Here is a 25,639-nt window from a genome sequence, read left to right as displayed (position 1 = left end):
ACATTAAACCAGCATTTCTTCATCTCATCGCGGTTTGTGTTTAATCAGCAGTGCAGATTACTTCCATCGCCCATGGCACATTCACAGAAATTTATTGTGGATCAGGGGCGTAACTGTAATATGTGCAGGGGTCGCAGTCGCACCCGGGCTCTGGAGCCTAAGAGATTTAAGTGGTCCCTTTGGCCGATATTTAGGAGACCAATACTATTACAGACCTATGATAGTTAGAGGCTATGTTGGAGAATTTGCATTTGGAGACACAGGCTTCAAGTAACATGACTGTTTAGGATCCAGATTAGTGAAGGTATATAATATGTGGATATGTACGATTTGACAAATTTGGCTGCTACTGCTCACCGGAAAGGGGGGGGGGATTTTGCTACTCATTGGGTCGGATGGACGGCTCAGACGAGAGCCGTGGGTGCAGGGACAAAGCAGAACAGGATAACTGGACGGGACCTGGAACTGAAGAAAGATGTATCCGGAGTGGTACCTTGATGTAGTATAGCTGGGTATATAGAAACCCAAACACAGGAAAGCCAATTGATAGTTAGGCACTTTGTTGTAGCAGAGCCTAGTGTGCAAATACAACCAAGAAAAAGCAGAGACAGATTGAATGACAGGCACCTTGTTGTAGCAGAGCAAAGTGTGTTGCCCGTACCCAGGAACAGCAGAGCCAGACTGGCAGACAGGAATCTTTGTTTAGAGGTAGACTTGTGCTGGTGATACACGTTAAGAGAATTGTAGCAGAGTCCAGAGATGCAATGTTAGATTTGTTTTATGGCAGTTCAAGCAAGGTAATCAGCCTGGATGCCGCAGTGCTTGAATACTCAGGCGGTGTGCTGTTGCCTGAGCGGGCCTTAAAAGACCTTGGAATGTGACATCAGAAGTGTGGGCTGGATTACTATGGTAACTACAATCTTGAGGGAGCACAGGGATTCAGCCACCAAAGAGGGAAGACGCACAGATCGGCGCTGAAGCCAGGACAGTGAGTAACGCCATCAGAGAAGAAAGGTGCTCTGCAATGATCAGAGGATCACTGTGCTGAGACATGGCTGTGACAAAGCACCTGTGTCCACCAGCACTCGGCTTCTTAGGTTGACGTGCACACTCATTTATACTTTGAACACCAGGTGGCCCCATGCTGTGCAGGTGAATGTCATAACCATTTTATCATTATCAACAGCATGTAAATGGCAGATATATAGGAATTTCTACAAAAAGATTGCCTGCATGTAGTGTAGAGATATTGCCCAGCAGTAAGTTTAACCCCTTCAACCTCCCTTTCTTTTGTTTTTTCCTCCCCTTCTTCCAAGACCATAATTTTTTATTTTTCAATCAATAAAGCCATATGAGGGCCTGTTTTTTGTGTGTGAAGAATTGTACTTTTGAATTTCACCATTCATTTTACCATACAGTATACTGGAAAATGGGAAAAAAGAATTCCAAATGTGGTGAAATTGCAAAAAAAAAAAAAGTTGCTTTTTGGAGTTTTTATTTACCATGTTCACTAGATGGGAAACCTCACTTGGCAATATGATTCTCCAGGTCAATACGTGGACGTAGATAACAAACATTTATAGTTGGGTTTTTAAGTGGTGAAAAAAAATTCGGAAATTTGCATGAAAAAAAATATTTGCTGTTGTCGCCATTTTCCCAGACCAGTAGCGTTTTCATTTTTCGGGATACAGTGCTGTGTGTACAGGCTGACGTTTTTATAGATACCATTTTGAGGTCGATACCATGTTTTTATCGCCTCTTATTGCACTTTAGTGCAATGTTGTGGGAGCCAAAAAAACGGTTATTCTGGAGTTTTGAAAAAATACTTTCGTTATTCTGTTAACCGATCGGATTAGTTTATTTCATATTTTTATAGATTGGCCATTTCTGAACGCAGGGATATCAAATATGTGTATTTTTTTACTGTTTTATTTTCAATAGAGCAAAGTGGGGATAACTTTGAACTTTTGTGGGATTATTTTATAAAAACTTTTCTTTTAAAACTTTTTACTGTATTCAATTGTCCCCTTAGGGGACTTGAAGCTGCGATCGTCCAATCGCTTGTGCTATATATATAGCGGAAATCACAATCACAGCGTTCACAGGAGGATTGTAATGACAGGCACGGAGGGGGTCATCAGCAGACTCCCGGCTGTCATGGCAAACCCCGCAAACACATCACGGGGCGCAGATGGAAGCGTGGAATGACACGCGATCCAAACAGCGCTTCTTAAATGCCAGAGACTGACAGCAGGATTTAACAAGAAAACAGCCGATTTTAATGCTGCAGTTATGGTCTCTTTTTGGTATGTCATGTTTAAATACAACTCTGATTACAAAATTAATCATGGGAACTTAACCTTAGAGATCCGCTTCCTGCATTGTGCCAGTCCTATATTACTTCTTTAGGAAAAATATTAATAAATTGACAACTGGGAATTACCGTTACCTTTCTAAAGCAGCGCATGCCTGGCACTGTCCTATTAGTGCTGACAGTGTGGCGATATTAAGAGGCACACCTACTTCAAAATAAAAATGGGTAACACCCAATTGTCAATTTATTCACACATTTCCAGGAGTAATAGCAGAGGAATGGTACAATAAAGAATTTTAATATTTTTTTTTCCCCAAGTAATCATTAAAACAGACAGGAGCGCTGGGGTGAATAATATATTTCGCACTGGGCGAGATGGCGCCCACGACGCGCGTTCGTGTCGAACTACGATAACAAGAACAATAGGAGCTCTGCAAATAAATCTGCAAGTGCTGGAGACGTGCAATATCGCAGAAGGTGCTCAATGGGAAACCCTTTATAAAATCCCATAAAAGAGCCTCCGCAGATAAAGACAGGAAGGCCTGTACTACGTGCAGCTGACACACAAACCTTCATACGTCTCGCAATCCGCACAAAACAAACAGAAGAGAACAGAAAAGGAAAAAAATAATTATGCAGTTTACTTCCGACTGAATTAGGAGTAGTATGAAGTAGTTGTGTTTTTTGGCAGGGGCTGCGGTAAACTGTATACACAAATAATGAATTATATATGCGCTCTCTTTTGTTTCCGTCATGTGAGTGTGATGAATAATTCATGGCTGCTCCTGTCCATTAGGAGAGCTCTGTTGCTTTGTAGTTTGGTGGATGATAACATTTACGCCTAGTGGTTAAACACTGAAAAAAAATTGACATTTTCATAAATCACTGACAAAAAATATGGTAGAGGTGATATCAGTCCCCGAATGTGGCAGCCCTTACCTGCCTGCAGCCATATCTGCTCCAGGGTAACCCACTGCTGCATGGGTCCCTGCTTCTGCGTGCCGCTGTGCACGGTTATTTCCGACATGGCTTGCTCCATGCGAGATGCAGCGATGGAAGATGCACGCTGGGATCCTAAGTGAAGACAAGAACATATAAATATATATAAATATGCTGTACCTTAACTATACAGGTATAGTTTCTGTTAACTTATGCATTTCATTGGATGAGAAATTGAGCAGATGTTAGTTATATGGTGTGGACTCATTAGGACAATCCCACCTATATGCAGTATAGCGCATGTGGCTGTCGTACAGGGAGGTCCTCCACTTAAGACTTCCCTTATACACCAGAAAAGAGAGTTGTCATTGAGACAATGTATGACATCTGCATATTATAGCCGTGGCCAAAAGTTTTGAGACTGAGCATGCTGCTTCAGTGTTTTTAGATATTTAGATGGATGTTTCTATGGTTGATGAAGTATAATTATAAGTCTTTGATAAGTTTTTAAACTTTTATTGGCAAATACATTGAATTTATGCAAAGACTCAATACATATTAGAGTGTTGACCTTTATTTTCGAGAATTTCTGCCCTTCACCTTGGCAGCTGGATATCAGTTTATGAGCTAAATCCTGACTGATGACCACAAAATTCTTGCCTAGCAGCGCTTGGAGATGATCACAATTTCTGTGTAATGTTTGTCTTCCAGCTTTTTAAGGATTGATCACAACGGGGTCTCAATGAGATCTGGGGAATTTCCTGGCCATGGACCAAAAATGTCACTAATTTGTTCATCGAGCAACTTAGGTATCACGTTTGTCTTATGACATGGACTCCATGATGCAGAAAAAAGCATTGTCACCACATTGCTTCTGAATCGTTGGGAGAAGTTGATCTTGGAAGATGTTTAAATCCCATTCTTTATGCATGACTGTGTTCTTAGGCAAAATAGTGAGTGCGCCAACTCCCTTGGATGAAAGGGAAGCCCACATATGAACGGTATCACGATGTTGATGACATGACACAGGACTCATGGTAGAGCTCAACTTTTCTTCTCCGGACAATATTCTTTCAGTCTGAAGGGAGCTTTTTCAGAGAACATCACTTTATAGGAAATACAGGGACTGTGGAGGACTGGGGCAAAGTTATTTTCTTTGACGAAGCCCCGTTAGACTGTTTGGGACATCAGGAGGAATGTCACAAGGCAAAAATAAGTGGCTCGGTGAAAAAACATTGAAATTTTTCGTTCATGGCCAGGAAACTCCCCAGGTCTTAATCCCTTTGAGAACCCAGGTCAATCGTAAAAAAAGTGATTGGAAAAACAAAAACAAAGAAATTGTGATAATCTCCAAGTTCTGGTTAGGCAAGTATGGGATGGTTGGATTTGGCCCAGAAGTTGATACCCAGCTGCCAGGGCAAAAGGCAAAAGTCTTGAAATTAAAAGTCAACGTAGTCAATATCGAGTCTTTACATAAACTTGATGTATTTTGGTAATGTAGCACGGGGCGGTAGCTCAGGCAAGGTACTTTTGTTTCACGCCACGGCAAGCTACATGAAAATGAGGGTCCGGGCTGTGTATAGGTCTTGTTCCATGGGTGATACGCCTCTGCAGACTGTATGGTGCCACTATATCGGGCAGGCCAGGATCAGATGTTAAAGAACAAATTGAGGGAGACCAAAGTCCAACATTAAACTTGTTTTTACTGAACGTGAACTTGATAATAACTATGTACATCAGATAATAGGTGCATTTCTTCACAAAGGTTTCTCTTGCATTAAGCAGACATGGGCACTTCTCAGTTACATTTAATACACTTTTTTTCTCTTACGCTTCAAACTTTTGCATCTCATGACAATCTAGCAACTGGTTATGGGGGACTTTGTCTTTCCCTGAAAGGTCCGGGTCGAGGTGTAACGATACGGCTGCTCCCACCTACTCTTAGTTTTCAACTGACTAATGAGGTCCCCACTGATCGAAGTGTGTCAGTAAGACTCATCATTAGATCCTTGAAAGTCCACTGTTCTCCATTGGAGAGTTTAAGTCCCAATATGGGGACCTTTGCTTCCTTTCAAAACATACAATTGAGTCCCCTTTCAATGTAGATAGCTATTCACTAAAAACCTGCTCATACAATTCCCTCTTGTTCAATCCCCTTGTAGTGTGCCTTCTACTTACCCTGGATTAAGTTCTGTTAAGGTGGCCTCTATGGCCTGGGTTCCAGTCTGTTAAATCTCTCTGTTACGTTTCCTTGGTCCTTAGGACGTATTATCTGATGTCATGTGGTCCTCCCTCTTCACACACAACACACTATAACATGTCAGTCTGTCAATTGTCAGACCTTAGGTCTGTTTCTTCTGAACACTGGGCTCTAACTGACGCACTATCAGGAAGTCATCTTCTGTCTCTCCACATAGCCCCTTCCATTCTGGGCTAGTCCCAACTATCAGCTCTATCTGTTCCCAACTAAGTGCATGCAAAGTACTAAACAGATAAAATCACGTGTAAAAAAGTTCAATGCAATATATTACCACCCATATCTTCGAGTGGGTTGTGGACAGCACCTCTACTTACTTACATATTTGTCAATAAAAGAGTAAAAACCTATTAAATGCTGACACTAACTGTAACTGTAGAAATATCTAACTGTAACTGTAGAAATATCTAGCTAAGGCTGGTTTCACATTAGCGCTTTTGTGCGCAGCGCATCGTGCGCACCCGTGCGCATGCACACTGCGCACCTATGTTTAACATGACGTGCGCATGGTCTTGCGCAAACTTGCGTTTTCGTGCGCATGCGTTTTTTTGTCTTTCGCGCCAGACGCGCCAGACGCAACATGTTGCATTTTTTGGTGCGCCCTGTCTCGGCAAAAAAACGCATGCGCACGGAATGCGCAAAAAAAACACATTGAAGTCTATGGGAACGCATGCGTTTTTGAGTTAAACAAGTCTAGAATGTTCTCTAGACAATGGAAAAAATGTCACACCTAAAAATGCATGTGCATAAAAAAAGCAAACGCATGTAAAACGCAAGCAACGCTGCGTTTTTTTTGACGCATCAGCGTGCGCATGACGTTAAAAAAACGCGCGTTTGTTTTGCGTTTTTCTTTGCGTTTATGCGCCCGATGCGCTGCGCAAAAAAAACGCTAATGTGAAACTAGCCTAACAGATTTAACAACACTGAAGCAGCAGAATTTGCAAAACCAAAATTTGTGTTAGTCTCAAAACTTTTGGCCATGACTGCATAGTTTAAAAAAACACCTGGAATCCTAATTTTTTCCAATTTCTCTTAACTTTTCTGCATGATCTGATACCAGGCATGATAACACGCTATGGTGTTCTGGTACGGATGTTGAGGCCTTGCAGCCATTATGCATGGTTCTAATTATTGCTACATATGTGCCATATGTACTTGAGCTTGACCACTGCCTTCACAAAAGTCTTGCCCAGTGTGCAGCATCGTAGTGCCCCTCTACATCTCATGTCAGATCAAGCAGAAAAGTATGGAAAATCAGGATTCCAGGGGGTGTTGAACCTATGATTTGCAAATATTCTCTGAAGAGAGCGGCGTTTCTAGCGCCACCCATTAGAGGTGTCACTCTTACAAGTCAATAATTACTCTTTTAAGAGTCTTGCCAAACCAGGAATATTTCCCTTAAAGAAAAGTACAGTGCAGTCCAAATTATGAGACTGGTCGACTCCGTGAGAGGCCCACGGTAAAGTATATCACACAGCTCTATATCCTGTGCTGATGAGGGCTAAAAGACCGGAACAAGTTTTTCCACAGACTCTGGTAAAAATTTAAAAAAAAATAAAGTAAGATAGATCAACTTTACTCAAAATAAACTACTTGCTACCTGGAAAACAAGCTTCAATAATATCATTATTCATTATTGGCTGAGAGTCTATTTTGCTTTTTTCGCACATGATATTCCCTACAGCTTTGGTTATTAACACACATATATAACATGTTAATATAGGTATTCATATGTTAATCCATCTATTTACATGTTCATGTGTTAATGAGTATCGGTAGTTATGTGTTAATTAGCCGTCCTGGGTATTCACGCAAGCAATAATTAGAATAAAAATAAATCTAAGCAAAAGTCCTGTTTTTCCATACACACCGCCTCCATATGCACAAGTTCTTCTTAGTCACTGATACTTCGTCAGCAAGGCTCCCTTGGTTGACCCTACAGGCACCATTTAAAAAAAGCATTGATAATCATGGAGTTACCAGGTCATGCTCACTATAGAGGTGAAGAGGATGAGTACGGCTCTGGTAGAAAATCAATCAGGGGTGGACATACCGCATGCGCAGCTGGTTCAGCCCAATCACAAAGAAGGTTTTACGGACACCACTCTGATCGTCAATCAGGGGTGGACATACCGCATGCGCAGCTGGTTCAGCCCAATCACAAAGAAGGTTTTACGGACACCACTTTGATCGTTCAGAATCTCCTTCTCAGGAACTTGGGGAAAAGATTCACCTGTGTCCCTCTCTGACCAGTAGATGCTTTCCTACTTATCATCTGTGGCAGGTAGGCAGGAACTTTACAGCTACGGTAAGTTCACACTAGGCATTTTGCAGCTTTTCTTTTAGTAGAGTCTATGAGATTTCAGGAATCTCGTGCACACAGCTTGGTATTTTTGTCATTATGATTTTGTGTTTTGCATGGTTTTTTGGACAATGTAGCGGGACACTTCTTTCAGTGTTTTCACCCATTGACTTGAATGGGTGGTGAAAAAATGCTGAAAAAACGAGCCAAAAACGCAGGTATCAGGTTCTGCTGCGTTTTTTGTGGCAAAACTTGATTCTATAGAGTAGGACTTTTTTTTTCCAACACTAAACACTAAAGCACGCACAAGAGGCAAATCTAGCATGCCAAAATCGCACAAAAACGCAAAGAAAATCAAGGAAAACATGCTTTTCCCTGCAGCTTCTTTCCTGCCAATAGATCAGGTTTTGCTTCCGGGAGAAAAAAACACTGAAAAAACGCCTAGTATGAACTTACCATAACTGTGAGCCACGGGCTGCACTGCTAAGAATAGGAGATATATGTTCTGCCTAAAGAGCTAAATGGTATTCTTTTTTTTTATAGCCATATCGTACTGGTACATAGCGATTCATCTCTATATTATTATTACTATTATTATGCATTTGTATAGCGCCATTTATTCCATGGCGCTTTACATGTGAAAAGGGGAAATATAGACAAGTATAATAAACATGTGTAATACAAGGGACACACAAGTACATAAGGAGAGGGGACCCTGCCCGCGAGGGCTCACAAGTCTACAGGGATGGGTGAGGATACAGTAGGAGAGGGTAGAGCAGGTCGTGCTGTGGTTCAGTAGACTGAGGATCGTTGCAGGCTGTAGGCTTGTCGGAACAGGTGGGTCTTCAGGTTCTTCTTGAAGGTTTCCGTTGATGGTGAGAGTCTGAAGTGTTGCGGCAGAGAGTTCCAGAGTATGGAGGAAGCACGGGAGAAGTCTTGTATGCGGTTGTGGGAAGAAGAGATAAGGGGGGAGTAGAGAAGGAGATCTTGACATGATCGAAGGTTGCGTGCAGGTAGGTACCTAGAGACCATGTCACAGATGTATGGAGGAGACAGGTTGTGGATGGCTTTGTATGTCATGGTTAGGGTTTGAATTGGAGCCTCTGGGCAGATGGAAGCCAGTGAAGAAGGGCCTGGCATAGGGGGGGAGGCTGGGGAATAGCGGGGAGACAGGTGGATTAGTCGGGCAGCAGAGTGTAGGATGAACTGGAGCGGAGCCAGAGTGCTAGAGGGGAGGCCAGAGAGTAGGAGGTTGCAGTAGTCGAGGTGGGAGATGATAACAGCATGCACCAGTGTTTTTGTGGTTTCGTGATTGAGGAATGAGCGGATCCGGGAAATATTTTTGAGTTTGAAGCAGCAGGAGGAGGCGAGGGCTTGGATATGTGGTTTGAAAGAGAGCGCAGAGTCGAGGATCACCCCAAGGCACTGAGCGTTTACGACTGGGGAAAGAAAGCAGCCATTGATGGATAGGTCTGGTGGAGGGGTAGAGTGAGATGGGGGAAAGATTATGAATTCTGTTTTGTCCATGTTCAGTTTGAGAAAGCAAGCAGAGAAGGCTGACATAGCAGACAGACATTGTGGGATTTCAGTCAGTAAGGAGGCGAGGTTGGGTCCAGATAGGTAGATCTGCGTGTCATCGGCATAGAGGTGATACTGCAAACCGTGTGATTCTATGAGCTGTCCCAAGCCGAAGGTGTAGATGGAGAATAGTAGGGGTCCTAGGACAGAGTCTTGAGGAACACCAACAGACAGGGGGCGAGGTGAGGAGGTGGTGTGTGAGAGGGAGACACTAAATACCATATACCATATATATCTATATACCAGAACCTTTATAAACCTGCAATATAGCAACATTTACTACAAAATAACTAAAAAAAATTCAGAAAAACAATCTGAATAATGACATTTCTGATGCACTTTTTGAAAATAAGTGTCACAAATCAGAATATACCGAACATATTTGGTATCCATGTAATAGTAACAACCCGTACAATACAGTGAACAGAAAAAACATATATTCCTTGGGCTGCAACAAAGGTATGAGCCTGAGGAAGGAGCTGGACCGGCTCTGAAACGCGTCCCTTTAATAAAGAAGTTTTAACACAGATGAACTTTTCAACCTACGCTCATTGGCAACGCTTTGATGCAGCCCAAGGGACACCTGTTTTTTCTAATTATTTCACCGTTTTCAATCCGGAATCTCAACATCCAAGATCCAGAGGGCTCGGCTGCAGCCACTGGAGAGTTAATTGTGCTTTTTGCGTCCTGACGCCACACAACCCTTTCAGTTGTATAGCGCTACTCACCACTTTAGGCCGGGATCACACATGTGAGAAACACAGCCGAGTCTTGCATGTTAATACCCGGCACTGCCGCCGCCACTCTGGAGAGGAGGGTTCAGCTGCATGTATTGCCATGTGGCCGCACGCTTCGCTCCCGAGTGCCGGCGGCAGTGTCGAGTATTAACATGCAAGACTCGGTCGTGTTTCTCGCATGTGTGATCCCGGCCTTAAAACTGTTACTTCATTTATCCGTGCAAGGTGTTTTCTTTTCTCTTTAATACTGTGAACAGGACATTTATGGTGATCGGTAAATAGCATAAAACTTAATTGCGATCTTTTTTTCCTCCATTGCGACGTTAAAAAAGTTATTACAACTATAACGCTTTTATACATGTGTGGTAAAAAGGCACTTATCAAAATAACAACTCATTTTGCAATAAAACAAGACCTTATATAGTGACATTTATGTAAAAAAAATGGTATTGATGACATATGTTTTGGTATTGTCAAGCAGGGGTGGGACAGGGGTGCTGTGGGGGCGTGACGCCACAACACATCTAATTCATGACGAGCCCTGGTGTTCCTTATGCCAGAAATCTTACTCAAGTCATATATGGTAGCCATCTGTGTTTGTATTTAACCCTCCTACAGCCCTTAAATATACCCCTTATATACCCTTTCTACAACTCCTCTCCGTTGACCTGACAGATACTGATGGTGATCTGTTTGGGATTCCCCCACCCATACTGCAAACCGGGAGAGCAGATAAGCCGACAGCCTCCTGGAGGAACGTGCTGAAGGATTTATGTCGGAAGTAGCAGCACAGCCTGCTATGTAATAGGAGATGCACAGACTCTACATCAGCAAACAGTAGGAAAGACTTAAAGAAGACTATTTGGAAAGCTGCTTAATTTTACTTATTGGGAATCAAATGAACAAATAAAAATAATGATTGTTGGGTAATTCCCCCCTATATCTTAAGTGAATGCTCACCTATGAAAACAGGTTCCTAAATAGCATACTTACTAAGATTACTGTTGGCATTGTAGGGATATTTAAGTCTCGCTCTGAAAAAGGTCCAAAACTGAATACTTCTGACTTTGGAGTTCGCATATCCTCGCTTTTTTTGACCCTAAAAATTTTTGGCAAGAATTCATTTGAACGATTGGGACAGTGGTGCCAAAATTCAGGACTATTGGCAACTATGTAATAAGCCTAAGAAATGTTTCTCACTCATTTCATCTCCTGAATGCATGTATAGAACCATTTCTGCAAGTTTAAGCCTTTTTTTTTTACATTTACCGTATATACATTGTTGTTTGCTGTGCCTATAGAAGCCTTTGGGTATCATCTTGCTTGGCCGCTGTCTGTAGCACATACCATATGGCTGCCTCAACGTGAGAATGATCTCCAGCCTATAATTCCTCTAACGCCAGTGAATAGGGCCGAAATATGTGCTCCCGCGTCTTCAACATGGTCAGCCCAGTTTGACGTAGATGCTGTAGTTGAGTTCATGGTGGTATTTTTCAGTAAGAAGCGGACACACGCTATTCTTTTTTGTTATTTTTCTATACATTAGTAGTTTTACGGGTTTTTTTTGTCCCTCTAACAAGATTCAATGCTCTGATGAGAGATTTTTCAGCACAAAACATGTGGAGAGGTCTGGAAGCCAATGCTTTAACATACCTACTGAGCCAGGATATTAGTGAACAGCTGGGTTAGCAGCTGTTAATCTGATAAACACTGATACCATTTAATTCATGGCAAACGCCTGACCTTTGCATATATTAGTTATGCTGGAGTTTTCTTAAAAGGGAAACAAATAAAAAAAAATACCATGGAAATACAATGTATGTATATGCAAATGTCGCGCGATTGTCTCATATGTGCATTCAAATAAACAGATGGTTTTATTGCTGCGTGAGTAACGACAATCTGAAACTACACTATATGGACAGGAGTACTCGAACACCTAAACATTACACCTTTCATGACATCCTGTTCTAGATCCAAACGCATTAATACCGATTTTCCCCTCTGTAGCTATAACAGCTCCCGTTCTTCTATAAAGGCCTTCTACAAGATTTTGGAGGTGTCTGCCGGAATTTTTGCCCATTCATCCAAAAGAGCATATATGAGGTCAGACCCTGATGTTGAAGCAGAGGCCGGACTCACAATCTTCGTTCTCAATCATCCCAAAGGTTGAGGTCTGGGTTCTGTGAGGCCGTTCATGTTCTCCCCTAACCATGTCTTTGCTTTGTCCACTGGGCACAATCACTGAGAACACAAAATTACCTTCCTCAAACTGTTTTCAGAAAGTTGGAAGCTACAATTGTCCATAGTGTATTGAGCTGAAGCTTTAAGATTTCCCTTCACTGGAACTAAGGGGCCCAGGATGAGCCCTGAATAGAAAAAAAAAAACAAATAGCATTATCCCTCCTCCACCAAACAGGTGGCAAAATGCATTCAGATAGATAACGTTCTCCTGGAATACACCAAACTCCGCGTCATGCCTCTGGATTTGATCAGGTGGTCCTGTACTCTTCTGTAGGCATCTTTGTCCGCTGAGCCACATCAGGTTCTGTCCGGGTGCTGAATACCTTTTGCTTTTGTCCATTCTTTCTGGACTGCAGGTGTTTTTCATTTGTTATCTAGCCTGTCCTATCATACTGCAGGTGCTACTATTTAAACCTACCCCTCACTGGTCTTCTCTGCTGGTGACAGTCTTTAGTGGATTCTGCTTGGAGGTTTAGCCCTACTTCTGAGTATTTAGACCAGTCAGATAAGTGTACTGCTGGGGTTTCTTTCTTACTCTGCATTCTCCCTCAATTCCTTAGGAGGTATGTGATACACTCGATGACCTTTTAGGAAGCCAGGTCCATGTTGTCTTCTATAGTTTTTACCTTCAGAGGTTTATCCAGGTCTCAGTGAAGCTGCTATGGCCTGTGTTACTGGATACTATAGTCTGTACAGGAACCAGGCTTGTGCAGCTTTTTCATAGTTAGATCTTTTATCTCTGTGTTTACTACCACTGAGACTCATCACCCCTGTGATCCGGAAAGCTGAATTTGCATTCATGTCAGTAAAAAGAGGACTGGAGCAGTGCTGGAAACGGGGGAACACAGTGACCAGTGAGTATATTACCGCACTTACACTACATTACATAAACATTAACACAGGGTTAGGGCATAAACATTTTATGGGAGTGCTTCTTTAAAAAAAAAGAAAAAAGTAAACAATGAATCTGTCCCTTTGTGTTTCAAACCAGAAGTCTCAAAAAAAAGCTTACAATATATATATTTTTATTGAAATATAAGTATTTTGGGCTGCATATCATTTTTACAATTGTGTTTCATTAAAAATGTTGTGCCAATATTGTTCTACAGACTCTGAGCTACTACATTTCTAACTGCAGGTATTTGCTAATATAATATTATTATTACATCAACTACATATTGGGAGAGGATCTTGGAGATGGGAATAGCCCTTGGAGATTTTGAACTCATTTTGATCTGATATTTTGATGTTGGGTTGACTTTCTGATCTGCTCATCATTAACATAAAAGTAAAATAAATAAATATTCCTCATAGACGGAGGTGGCAGGAAGGAAATTATCAATTTATCCCAACACTTCAGGCCATAATTTTTTTAATCTTTTTGCCCATTTTTGAAGCAATCAATTATCCACCGATGGCCCATCACACTGTTTAGGCTGCTTTTGGTCAGATTCTAGGCAAAATCTCAGCCTGATCCAAAACTATACTATTAATATTGAATAAGTCATGTGTTGGCTGAGATAGTCCTGAGGTTTGACCCAATATGGTGTTAAAAGATGTTTAACATGTGTGAAGAATACTCCAAAAACTTCTAAGAAAATGCTGATCCAACAGGTTGCACATGCAGAGGCATTACATACATACAAGCTTCTTTGAACATCTTTCGTGTAAGATTTTAATTACGGGATACATTATCTTTGCCCTATAAAGGATAAAATATCCAAGTCAAGGTTATTCCTGAAGTCCTGAACAATTCACTTAGACAAATTATGGAGACTCGCTCACTCTGGGAGCATTTGGTAAGCTGACATCATACGAGCCGCGCGCTATAAAATGCCATTATCAGAGATTGTCACGATGGGTAATGACTAAAGATAACACATTAATCACGGGAATGCACTTTTTACCATTTTAGGCTACTGGTACTCCATGTAGCACAGAATATTGGGATTTGTCATTTTGCTAGGATTAATGATGAAATAAAAGTTTTACAATTTTCCGATTTGTTAAATGTGATTTTTCTTAGAGAAATTAATGAGATCTGTCAGAGTTATTATGATCACAGTAGAAAAACACAAAGAGTATGATATTAGTAGTGCCATCATTAAAGGGTTGTTCTCATGAGCCCATCTTCAAGAGCACACCGCTCACAGTTTGGACTAAAGACATACCTGTGCCCTTAGATGGACCTGTGAGCTTTACTACAGTGGCTTGCAAAATAACTGAAAACTTCAGTGTGCATAACTATTCACACCCATCCCCCTAAAGTCACAACTTTGTAGAGTCTCCTTTTGCAGCAATTACTGTACAGCTGCAAGTTGCTTTGGATATGTCTCTACAAGCTTTCCACATTGCCCATTCCTCAAGGCAAAACTGCATCAGCTCCTTCAGGTTAGATGGTTTCCTCTGGTAAACAGCAATCTTCAAGTCTGACCACAGATATTCAATTGGATTAAGGTCTGGGCTTTGACTAGGCCACTCCAAAATAATTACACATTTCCCCTTAAACCACGAGTGTGGCTTTAGCAGTATGTTTTTGGGTAATTGTTTTGTTGGAAGGTGAACCACCGTCCCAGTCTTAAATCAAAGACAGACTGAAACAGGTTTCTCTCAAGAATATCTCTATATTTTGCACCATCTATCTTCCCCTCGCTACAGACCATTTTCCCTGTCCCTGCTGCTGAAAAACATCTCCACAGCATGATGCTGCCACCACCATGTTTCACTGTGGGGAAGGTGTTCTTGGGGTGATGAGCTGTGTAAAATTTTGGTCTCATCTGGCCACAGCACCTTCCTCCATACATTTGGGGAGTCTCCCACATGTCTTTTGGCAAACGCAAAACAAGCCTTTTTTGTGTTTAAGTAAAGTTTTTTTTTCTGGCCACTCTTCCATTAAGTCCACCTCTATGGAGTATATGGTTTATTGTGGTTGTATGGACAGACACTCCAGTCTCTGCTTGGGAACTTAGCAGCTTCTTCAGAGATACCTGTGGCATCTGTGCTGCCTCTCTGATTAGTGCCCTCCTTGCTCGGGCTGAGTGTTTTGGTTGGCATCCCTCTCTTGACAGGTTTGTTGTGGTACCATGTTCTTCACATTTGATGATAATGAATTTAATGGTGCTCTGGGGATCCTCAGAGATTTGGATATTTTTTATAATCCAAACCTGACTTGTACTTCTAAACAATTTTGCTCCTGAGTTGTTTGGAGATCTCCTTGGTCTTTATGGTGTCCTCTTTAATGGGGGTATCCAGGACTTCTTAAGGGGGATATCCGGAACTTTACCAAAAATGTATCTAAGCATTAACAGGCAGGTATTGCAACTTAGCTGCCTGTTGTGCACGGCGCCGTTCTTCTGCAAGAGCGTATGTGACCGCTCTGTGCCAGGGAAGAAAGGCACCGGGGCACAACAGGCAGGTAAGTTGCAATTACCTGCCTGTTACTGCTTAGATACAGTTTTTGTTTTTTTTTTTGTAAAGTCCCAGATACCCCCTTTAATGTGAATAAAGCATTCACGATTCAATCATTCGATTTCTGCTTTGCAGAAATCTCTCCGAGCTCTGAACACCCCCAGGATGCCATCCATGGTGAGCTGGATTTAATTTATTTTCTTACCTCCACTTTTACCCATAGCGTGAGTGGGTCTCCAGAAATGGGGTTCTTGTCCCTTCACTTTATGACCTAGTCTGCTTTGAGATTATCTCTTATAGGCCGGGATCACACATGCGAGGAATACAGCCGAGTGGAGTGTGTGCCTCCATGTATTGCTATGCGGATGCAGGGTATTAACGTGCGAGACTCGGCCGTATTCCTCGCATGTGTGATCCCGGCCATATGCTGAATATATTGCCTTGCTTTTTATTCCTCAATGTGTCCCATTTCCAAATTTGTCTTTAAATTTTATTAATACAGATACCATATTTGGCAATTCAAAGATGGCAATGTGTACTTCAAGTACAGATGACGCATATGCAAAATCCGGATGTTGATGGCGGGGGCGTTGGACATGCTTAAAGGACTGGGACACGCAAAGATGGCTGCTGGTCTTGAATATGGCCGACATGCATGAGCAGACATTATTCAGTCTTCTCCTGTTTTCTCTTGTACTTATACATTGCTTGTTTCCAATATGGCAGACATGCCAGCCTCCTTCCTTTTCCCCTCTAGTGCTGGTTCACTTTGATCATGCACAGTTTGCAGCTCCTGAACGCTGATCTCAGCGTTTATTTTGATATTTTTAATTGTGTAGTGGGTGAGTCTTTTTATGAATATAATCACTGACACATGAGGATTTGTTGACCAATTAAGCTGTTTGCTCGTGCGTTTTGATATGCAAATGATGTATTTTGTCCAATATGGATTTATGTCTATATGAATGTAAACATGGAATATGTACAGTACTCCGTATACAGGAAAGATATATATCTTTGTACCGTGTTAGCCAGTAGATTGAAAAATATTAACATTTGGGGGTCCTCAGTGGTTGTTACCTTTTAATGGATAAAGGCTCCTTTACATTTAGCGATGCACCAGCGATCCGACCAGCAATCCGATCCGGTCAGGATCGCTGGTGCATCGCTAAATGATCGCTAGTGAGCTGTCACACAGGCAGACCTCACAGCGATGCAGCAGCGACGCAGCGCACGATACTCACCTTTCACACACAGCGATCCTGACGTCCTCCCGCCCGCCACCACGTGTCGCTCGTCAGCGCCAGCAGGAAGCCCAGCAGGAAGCGCCCGACGAGAAATGGAGCCGGACATTCTCGCGCGATCAGCGATGGACAGCAGGGGAGCTGGTTGGAGGTAAGTATCACACATAGCGATATCGCTATCGATATCGCTGCTGCGTCACAAAACCAGTGACAAATTGCAAACTTTCGAGACTACTCAGGTCTCTTCATCAGGAATAGATCTGACCTGAGTAGTCTCAAAAGTTTGCAATTTGTTACCATCTTTTCATTTGGCCATTAAAAGCTATCAACCTCTGAGGACTCACAAATTTTAACACTACTCTATATATAATTAATCTATTGTATTCTTTGTGAATTATTGATAATGGAATTTAATTGATGTATTGATTGATGCACCTTTAAATATTTTGGCATATGCACTTTAACTGTGCTTGAGAAAGGTCCTCAAATGGACTGTGACTATGGGCTACTACATTTTGCAAATTTTCTATTTTGGGAGTGCTGCCTTCATCTTTATATGTACAGTATACTGGAGGATTGGTTTATGCCTGGGATGCTCTGCACCAGTACCCCCTGGTACTGCCATAATTTTATCTATCTATCCATTATCTATCTATTGTGATGCAGTGACCCCTGTGACAGCTAGGGGGTGGGCTGTATGGACTGCCCAGGACATGCATGCAGGCATTCCCTTTGTTGTGATGGGAAAATGGTGAGCGGCAGGATTATAAATGGTCGATATGTATCACAGGGGTGGGTGCCCTGTGATGGAAGCTTGAACATGTGTTGATCAGCAGATCTACTGCTGAGGGTTTGTTACAGTATATTAGGGAAAGCTTTCAGGTTACTTGGTGAGATGGGTGTGACCAGTCACCTACAAACCCACCCAGGGGCATGTGACTGAACACCCAATGTAAAGCCTGTATGTGTGTGGCTGTGTGTGGATTAGGACCTGTAGTGAGGTCATGACCATGTGATCCATACCTCACCTGTGGGTGTGGTTATGTACCATATAATGTGCCTGAGGTCTGGTCACATGGAGAGGGAAAGAGTGTGTACCTGAATGGTTTAGCGTGCAAGATCCTGGAGGGTCAGTGTTGGGAGATTCTGGGAGAAGGAATCGGATCCATGGAGCACGTGCAGCGACCTTGGACCTGGTGAGGTGTGAGTGATGGACAGTCTCAGGAGGGGACGGATGTCCTGAATAGTACCCGCTGAGGCCCTGGTGAGGCCAGTGTGTTGGGAGACCCTGGGAGGAGGGTCGGATCCCTGAATAGCACCCGGTGAGGCCTGTGTGTTGGACGGTTCCAAAGTGGGGATGGACGTCCTGAATAGTACACAGACAGGCCACGTGTGTTTGCAGAGTCAGTGACGACACTGCATTGGGGGAGCTACTGTCCGTCTGTGGATCTGGGCTGTCAGGTGGCCTAGGGAGCAAGGCTTTGTCCAGGACGGTGATCCCAGTTCGGCAGCTTCCCTGAGAGAGTACTGACAGGAGTCAGCGTGCAGAGCAGGAGCTCCTAAAGAGGTAACCCCGGACAGGAGGAATTAACTGTTGGTGCCTGTTGTGTTCCATGAACATTAAGGAACTGTTTGGCGTGCAGTTGCCCCCGGTAACCGGACAGAGAGGTCCGGCGGGTATAGGAACTGCAAGTTTAAGCCATATGTTGAAGAATGTTATGGACTATGTAATAAGCATGTGATGTGTAACATGTTCCTCAGCGGTTTATGACGGCATAATAAACCGTATGGACTATTTTTGTGGAAAAACCCGTGCCTGACCATATTAATCCACTGCCAAGTGAGTGTCCCCCAACACTAACAATAAGCGCTACCTTACATAATCTATTATTTATATATTATCTATCTATCTATCTATCTGTCTGTCTGTCTGTCTATTTCAGGGAATGGTTTGATGGGACTTAGTGTGATATTGTCATTTTTACAATGCCTGGTAGTTAATGTGTGAATGATACAAACATAAATAATGAAGCATGCTATTACATTACCATCCATCATTTCCTAAATAATACGCCTTGTGTAAGTACTTTGCCTCCCGCACTATTAAACTGGTTTTATTGATTAATTATTCATTCCTTGTGTATTCGGTAACTTTATCTCCTGCAGGTGTTGTTCAAAATTTATATTCTTTCCATGAAAGCCATTCTGTGACCTGTCCGTACAGGAGATATTTTCCAGTGGAAGTCAGAGGAGCTCAGAAGCATCTGCAGTAAAGTATGGAACAACAAACAATCTACACAAAGAACTGGCAGCTGACCTACAAGCATTGGAGCATAAAATAGCAATGTCACCAGTTAAGGGTCAACAGAATCTTCTGTTACATTTTCCATGGCTTAAATCTCCAGCAATTTTATTTTTCTATATAGGGCACCATAGACTACCAACACAGCATTATATCGAGGTTTTTCAGTATGTCTGAGCTAGCTAATGTGCCATGCATTGGTTATCTGCACTAGACATTCTTTCTAGCTCCATAATATTTTTCCCTACTGCAGATGATATTTTCCATGATCCCTCTGACTTTGCAGATGAAGTGGAGTCTTGACACACTGTAAATAATCCAAGACATACATAAGAGCAACAAGATAGATCAGAGCATGACCAGAGCCTCATGTGTCCTATGTAATGCAGCTTCAGCTTGTCTCTATGCCTTCAGTCTGTGATAGGGTCCCCCCTGTCAGTTCTTACAAGCAGGAGGCAGGGGAAAAAAGCTGTATCTTCATCTCATAGGATACAATGAAGTTTCTGCATAAAACGCTCACAGATATTATAGACATTGTAACTTAGGAGAGTTTTATAACTCTGTAGTTAATCATTGTATGAAATGACCTACTTACCAACTACTATTGTCTTATATCAAGCAGAAATGATATCTTCTGATGTATGGGTTGACATACGGAAGAATGGGAGGGGTAGAGATGGGTGGGCAGGGGGTCTAGCAGCTCCGAGAAAGAGTATGATGACATTCTGTAGTTGATATGAGACTGACCTACTGGGTATATAGGTTCATGCACTGTGCATAATGAAGGCCTTACAATGTATGGGAGTAAGTTAGCTAGGATGAAGCAAATTACACTATTATTGCAGGTGGGTTGCTATTACATGTACAAAAAAATTGCTAGAGTGCTTCTTTAAAAACTATTTTTTAAACCAGTGTTCCTCAACTTCATTCCAGAAGGCCCGCCAACAAATATTGCTTTCAGGATTTCCTTAGTAATGCATAGGTGATAATTCCATCTATTGTACATTACTAAAGAAATCCTGAAAACGTGATCTGTTGGTGGTTACTGAGGACTGGGGAGTTGGGGAACATTGGTGTAAACTACCGAGACACCATCAATAAACAAAGGAGGGAAGCTGTATCTTCTTCATGTACACAAACTTGTGGCTGTGAATGGTACCGCAGCTCAGTCCTATTGACCTTATTACAAAGCTGACACCAGACACAGTCACCGGTGTGGATGAATCTCTACAGACAATAAAAGGGACAGGCTATTTGATGCATCAAAACCCCTTTATTCTACTGATCAGTAAGGGAAAGCAGGGAGTGGACGCCCATTAAACATTACTATGCCATCCTGACTGAACTCCTTGTGTTTCCTCCCTCTACTAATGTACCTATACCCGACATTGCCATTTCCGTGTGTGGTTCCACTATTACTCCCCAGCAACATGCCCACTGTCTTGGGATCATACTTGACTCCGAGCTTTCATTCACCCCCCCCACATCCGATCAATGGCTTGCTCTTGTTATCTGCACCTCAAAAACATTTCTAGAATTCGACCTTTTCTTACTTTTGATTCCGCAAAAACTCTTACTGTTTCTCTTATTCATTCTCGTCTCGACTATTGTAACTCTCTTCTAATCGGTCTCCCTTTTACCAAACTCTCTCCCCTCCAATCTGTCTTGAATGCTGCAGTCAGGATCATATTCCTTGCCAATCGTTACACCGATGCCTCTACCTTGTGCCAGTCATTACACTGGCTACCCATCCACTCCAGAATCCAGTACACACTTATTACCCTCACCCACAAAGCTCTTCATGGCTCAGCACCACCCTACATCTCCTCCCTCATTTCAGTCTACCACCCTACCCGCATGCCTTATGCATCCATTAGCCCTCTGTGTCTGTACTGTTACACACTTAACATTTTGGCTGGTCCAAACAATCAGGGCAACTGTTACCACCCACTTTTCGTGTCTACCTCTTTCCTCATAGACTAAGCTTGCGAGCAGGGCCCTCATTCCTCTAGGTATCTGTTATGATCTATGTGATTATTGTTATGCTGTAATGTCTATCGTCTGAAATGTAAAGTGCTGCGGAATATGTCGGCGCTATAGAAATAAAATGTATTATTATTATCCTAAGGCTGGCCATTAATGGCCCCTATACACATTTCTGTGAAGATGGGCAGATCTCAATGATTTCGGCGGGACTGAAAAACCAACTAATCATTATATAGGAGTTGTACATTGAATTTAAATGCCCATTTCTAAGTTCTAGCTGGTGATAGGATGCAGCCACAGAAAATTGGCGGCAGCTTACTAACCTCTTCCCATAAAGAAAAGTGTCTGCTCCTTAAATCGTCACTGTTACATGGCCTCCATTGTAAAAAATGTCAAATGGCCATTATTTGGCCCTTAATATGCATTGAACTCATTCTCTAATTTAAACTATTTATTGCCCAAGTTTAATCAGTCTCTGCCTACCCGGACTGACTGACAACTTCAGCTTATACTGACCAGTGTGAGATCGTAGCTGGGAGGAGGGACACTGAGGAGTTGTCAAGTCAGGTTAGGTGGGCATAGATTGAGATAATCTCTCAAAAAAACATTACACAGACATTTTTTAAATTATACAGGCCTCATCAGGAGTAAAACATCAATTTTATAATATAAGCAGTTTGTATTGTGAAACCTGGTGACAGATCTGATTTAAGGGAGTAGTTCAACCAAAACATGTTAGCAATTACAATGGTGCGTCTAAGTGACCTTTAATCATTTTGCAAGATTATAAATCGGAGAAAAGAATTCAACGGAGCTCAGAGACTGCCATGATAGGAAACTACAACATGACACAACATTTCAAACAAAAAGCCATTCAAATCATCAGAGCTTTGCTTAGACGACTGTCAGAGACTGTCAGTAAATTAAATCTGAGAAGGTCTGAAGGGCTGACTTTTTCTAAAGAGCACATGGGTCATTCCTTCTGGAAATCGTGATCAATGTGACTTTTTTAAAATGTTCAAAAACATTTTATTTTTGGCTTAGCTTCAGCCCTTTTATCCTGCACATCACACTAAATATACAATGCACGGAGGGTTGTAAGCATTGGAGCTCTGCCCCTACATCGGGTATGAAAAGGTCAGGATCGGAGGTAACTCTGATCAGGCCATTTAGCCTAGTATATCCACTCAGCATCTAATTGGTTACATTTATTTAATAGGCCCCCCCTTTCCCCTTATCACTACCCCAATCTATTTAGTCTATTATTTAACCACTCCTCATAGAGATTGCTAAATCTATATATTACGGAATTCTGTATATATTAAGTTCATATAATGCCATGTTCTCTTTGTGACCAATCTCTGCTTCCATAGGACTCGCCCTCTGGCATATACACTAATTGAGCACTTAGAAACAGTTTTTCTATGTCCGACAACCCTTAAAGAAAACCACAAACTTTTCTTACCATTTTCTGGATCATGAGCATCAGGAATAGCAAGGTGCAGCCCGCTGTGTTTTCTCGTCAAGGGAACATCAGCCAAACTGCTCTCCTTCTCAGACTCACTAAAACAAGAAGGGCGTTATCAACCAGATCCCGTCAATGTGCTGCTATTAAAATGCAAACTCTGTGCCCTGTCGGGATATTGTCCTACTGTTGGTACTTTCATTTTCTTTTCTAGAAGCAGAGCGTTAAAGAGGAACCGGTCACCAGGTCAACACTGGACAGTTTTTGCTCTTATTTTGTTCCCACTGCGCCCCTGTGGATTCTGTTTTTCTCAGAAATCGCTATTTACCGTGAAATATAGGTGTAATCCGAAATAGCGTTGCAGTGCTGTCTGGCCACCCTATAGTAGCCGATATGTGAGACTGAAAGCTGATGGGTCCCGGATGTAAAAAAGTTAATTTTCTCTCGGTAGCCACATCTTACTGCGACGCAAGGCAATTTACCAGTAAATTGACCCCACATCTGCAAGTAAACAGCATTTTCTGAGGTGGCAGATTCCATTTAAATCCGCCATAGAACTCCAGAGATATGGGCTATTTTATTTACTGCTAATTTTCATGGTCTTTACCCACGCCCCCAGAGATCCTCTAAGCACCGCCCCCTTGGTAAATTCCATAGAGAGTAGCACTAAGCAGGCCCACATCTATGGGGCTGTATGGTGGATTTAAAAAAAAAAAAAAAAAAAAGTCATGCAGCAGAAGGAATAAAAGGGTTAAAAAAATGACTACTTTTGATCTGATGACAGGTCCTCTGTAAGGGCCCCATATGCATTAACTAAAGCTGTCCTCAGGATCGACTGACAGTCTAAGGCCGGTTTCACATTTGCGTATGGAGGAGCTGCGGAGGGCTGAGAACTTCCTCCGTGAGGCTCCGCCCACGGCCGCACCTTCTCTGGTCAGCTCCGCCTCCGTCGGCAAGCGGCCTGCATACCCTATCTTTAGCATTAGGTACGCAGGCCGTGCCGATGTATGTGGATGCCGCCGCATGCGTCGTTTTGACGGTGCGGCGACAGCACCAAAATGCAACACGTTGCGTTCGGTGCAGGTCTCCATACTGTGTTGGGTCTCTTCATTGTGAGATAGTATCCTTTTCTGTACTGATGAGGGGCAAGAACCCTGAAACAGTACTGTCTACAGATGGCTGGTCTGAGATACTTTGCATATTTTTTTTCCTGTGAAGCATTGCCTTACTTATTAGTACTTTCAGAGCTCAGTGCTCTGATGTCCCCCACGATGATGATGGCGCTATACACCTGCTTCCTCCGCCCAGCTGCACTCACTGGAGGAGTTACGCACCCCGAGACTCACCTCAGCTGTGAAGAGTTATACAGTTTCTGCCACAAGTACAGCATATGGCGGCACGTTATCAGAGCCTCCTCTGCTCCTTCGTGTATCAGCTCCAGTTTGGTTTTGGTAAATAACAAACTATAAGAAAAGATAAAATATGGGGGAACTTATAATATAGAATTATTGAACTAAGAGAAGTAATGTGCAAAGGAAATGTCGTTTTATCAAAGTGTTGTGGATCTACTTTGTTTTCCTATCATACCATAAATATAGAAAGAATATAGTATATTTTCTATGTATTAAATATTGGAGCTCATCTTTATAGAAGTGAATGGAACAGATACATCCCATGGGAAGAGTGGCTTCAAGAAAAAAGAACCTGAAACTTGTTTCTACTCTTGGAAAACATCTTAAAAAAGGCATTTTATGTGTGGTGAAAAGAAATTCCCCTTCAAAATATATATAAAAAAAACTCAAAAAATGGCCCTGAAATGACAAATACGAGGTTAAAGCAATAGCCTTAATTAGTGACATAATGCAGGGAGCGGGCTGTGATAGGACTGCAAGTATTCGATTTGCCACATTCCGACTAGACGTGAGCACGATTCACTTATGTTGAGCGAGGTCGTGCATGTCTAGTCGGCATGTGACAGCAGCTATGCAAGTGGCACACTTGTGGTCACACATGCGCCCGAACCCAGCACCAAAGATTCCTGATAGCGCCCAATGAGGCTTCACAGATCTACAGTCACATAGAGTGACTACAGCACTGAGTTTCATGCCTGGACAACCCCTTTATATGGATATTGGGACGTTTACATTCAGATCTGTCGCCATACTGTTTTTCACTTTTTCGTTTAATGCACACCTGTGATTATATTTGAAATTTTGGTCTTCCTGCTGTCATCCCCCTTAATAAGTTAGAACTGCTTTTGGTGCAAATACCCTTTTAATATGTCAGTGAACTCTGCAGGTTATCATGCTCTGTAACATACCAGTCATTCTGTTTCTGTGGGCAGTTCCTCTTTATTAGCATTCTGCCTTCACTACAGGTATTGGAGCATACTTTACATTTACTTTCCAGTATGCATTGCTCCTACCATTAGCTTTCCTGGCCCAAACTGGAAGCCCATCTCTCTGTTCTACTTGTATTCCATTTGACAGACAAGAGGGCAAGAGCAGGAAGACAAAGACATCCCCCTCCCCCCCGCCAATACACTTCCTGTAATCTGTTTTGTATCTCTGCTGCATGAGATGGATTATACTTGACAACAGGCAGTAGACGGCAATATAGACAGAAGGGAGACACCTAGTGGCTGCTACTTTGAAGCAATTTTTGGTATATCAAGTTTTTCAGTTTTGTTAGTCTTTGCATTGGTCATCCGATAAACCCAGGTTTATTGTAATGACAGTGACCACTACATTCCCAGTAAGCAATGACTATGGCTCCGTTCCCATATAGGTTTACGGCTCCATTGGACTGCCAGAAAATTAAAGTATCAAGATGGAACCAATTATAAGTCAATGGGTCCATGGTT

The 25,639-nt window shown here is 42.3% G+C and overlaps 1 protein-coding gene and 1 long non-coding RNA gene across 2 annotated transcripts in view; one reads left to right on the top strand and one right to left on the bottom strand.

Moving 5' to 3' along the window:
* TTC7A (tetratricopeptide repeat domain 7A) overlaps window positions 1–25,639 on the bottom strand; it is a 421,036-nt gene that overhangs the window by 90,298 nt on the left and 305,099 nt on the right. The window contains exons 16-18 of the mRNA XM_073554004.1: window positions 24,123–24,239; window positions 22,777–22,874; window positions 3,254–3,388 (exon numbers count right to left, since the gene is read on the bottom strand). Of these exons, the coding sequence (XP_073410105.1) occupies window positions 3,254–3,388; window positions 22,777–22,874; window positions 24,123–24,239 (350 nt within the window). The remainder of the gene's footprint in view (window positions 1–3,253; window positions 3,389–22,776; window positions 22,875–24,122; window positions 24,240–25,639) is intronic.
* LOC141057904 (uncharacterized) overlaps window positions 12,992–25,639 on the top strand; it is a 28,923-nt gene continuing 16,275 nt past the window's right edge. The window contains exon 1 of the long non-coding RNA XR_012222044.1: window positions 12,992–13,225. This is a non-coding gene — a long non-coding RNA (uncharacterized lncRNA). The remainder of the gene's footprint in view (window positions 13,226–25,639) is intronic.

Source organism: Dendrobates tinctorius, unplaced genomic scaffold (genome assembly GCF_039654945.1).
Source record: "Dendrobates tinctorius isolate UK_male_01 unplaced genomic scaffold, ASM3965494v1 ptg000205l, whole genome shotgun sequence".
In the NCBI taxonomy this organism is placed as follows: Eukaryota; Metazoa; Chordata; class Amphibia; order Anura; family Dendrobatidae; genus Dendrobates; species Dendrobates tinctorius.
The sequence above is the reverse complement of the archived record's forward strand: the minus strand, read 5'-3'. Positions and strand labels throughout refer to the sequence as shown.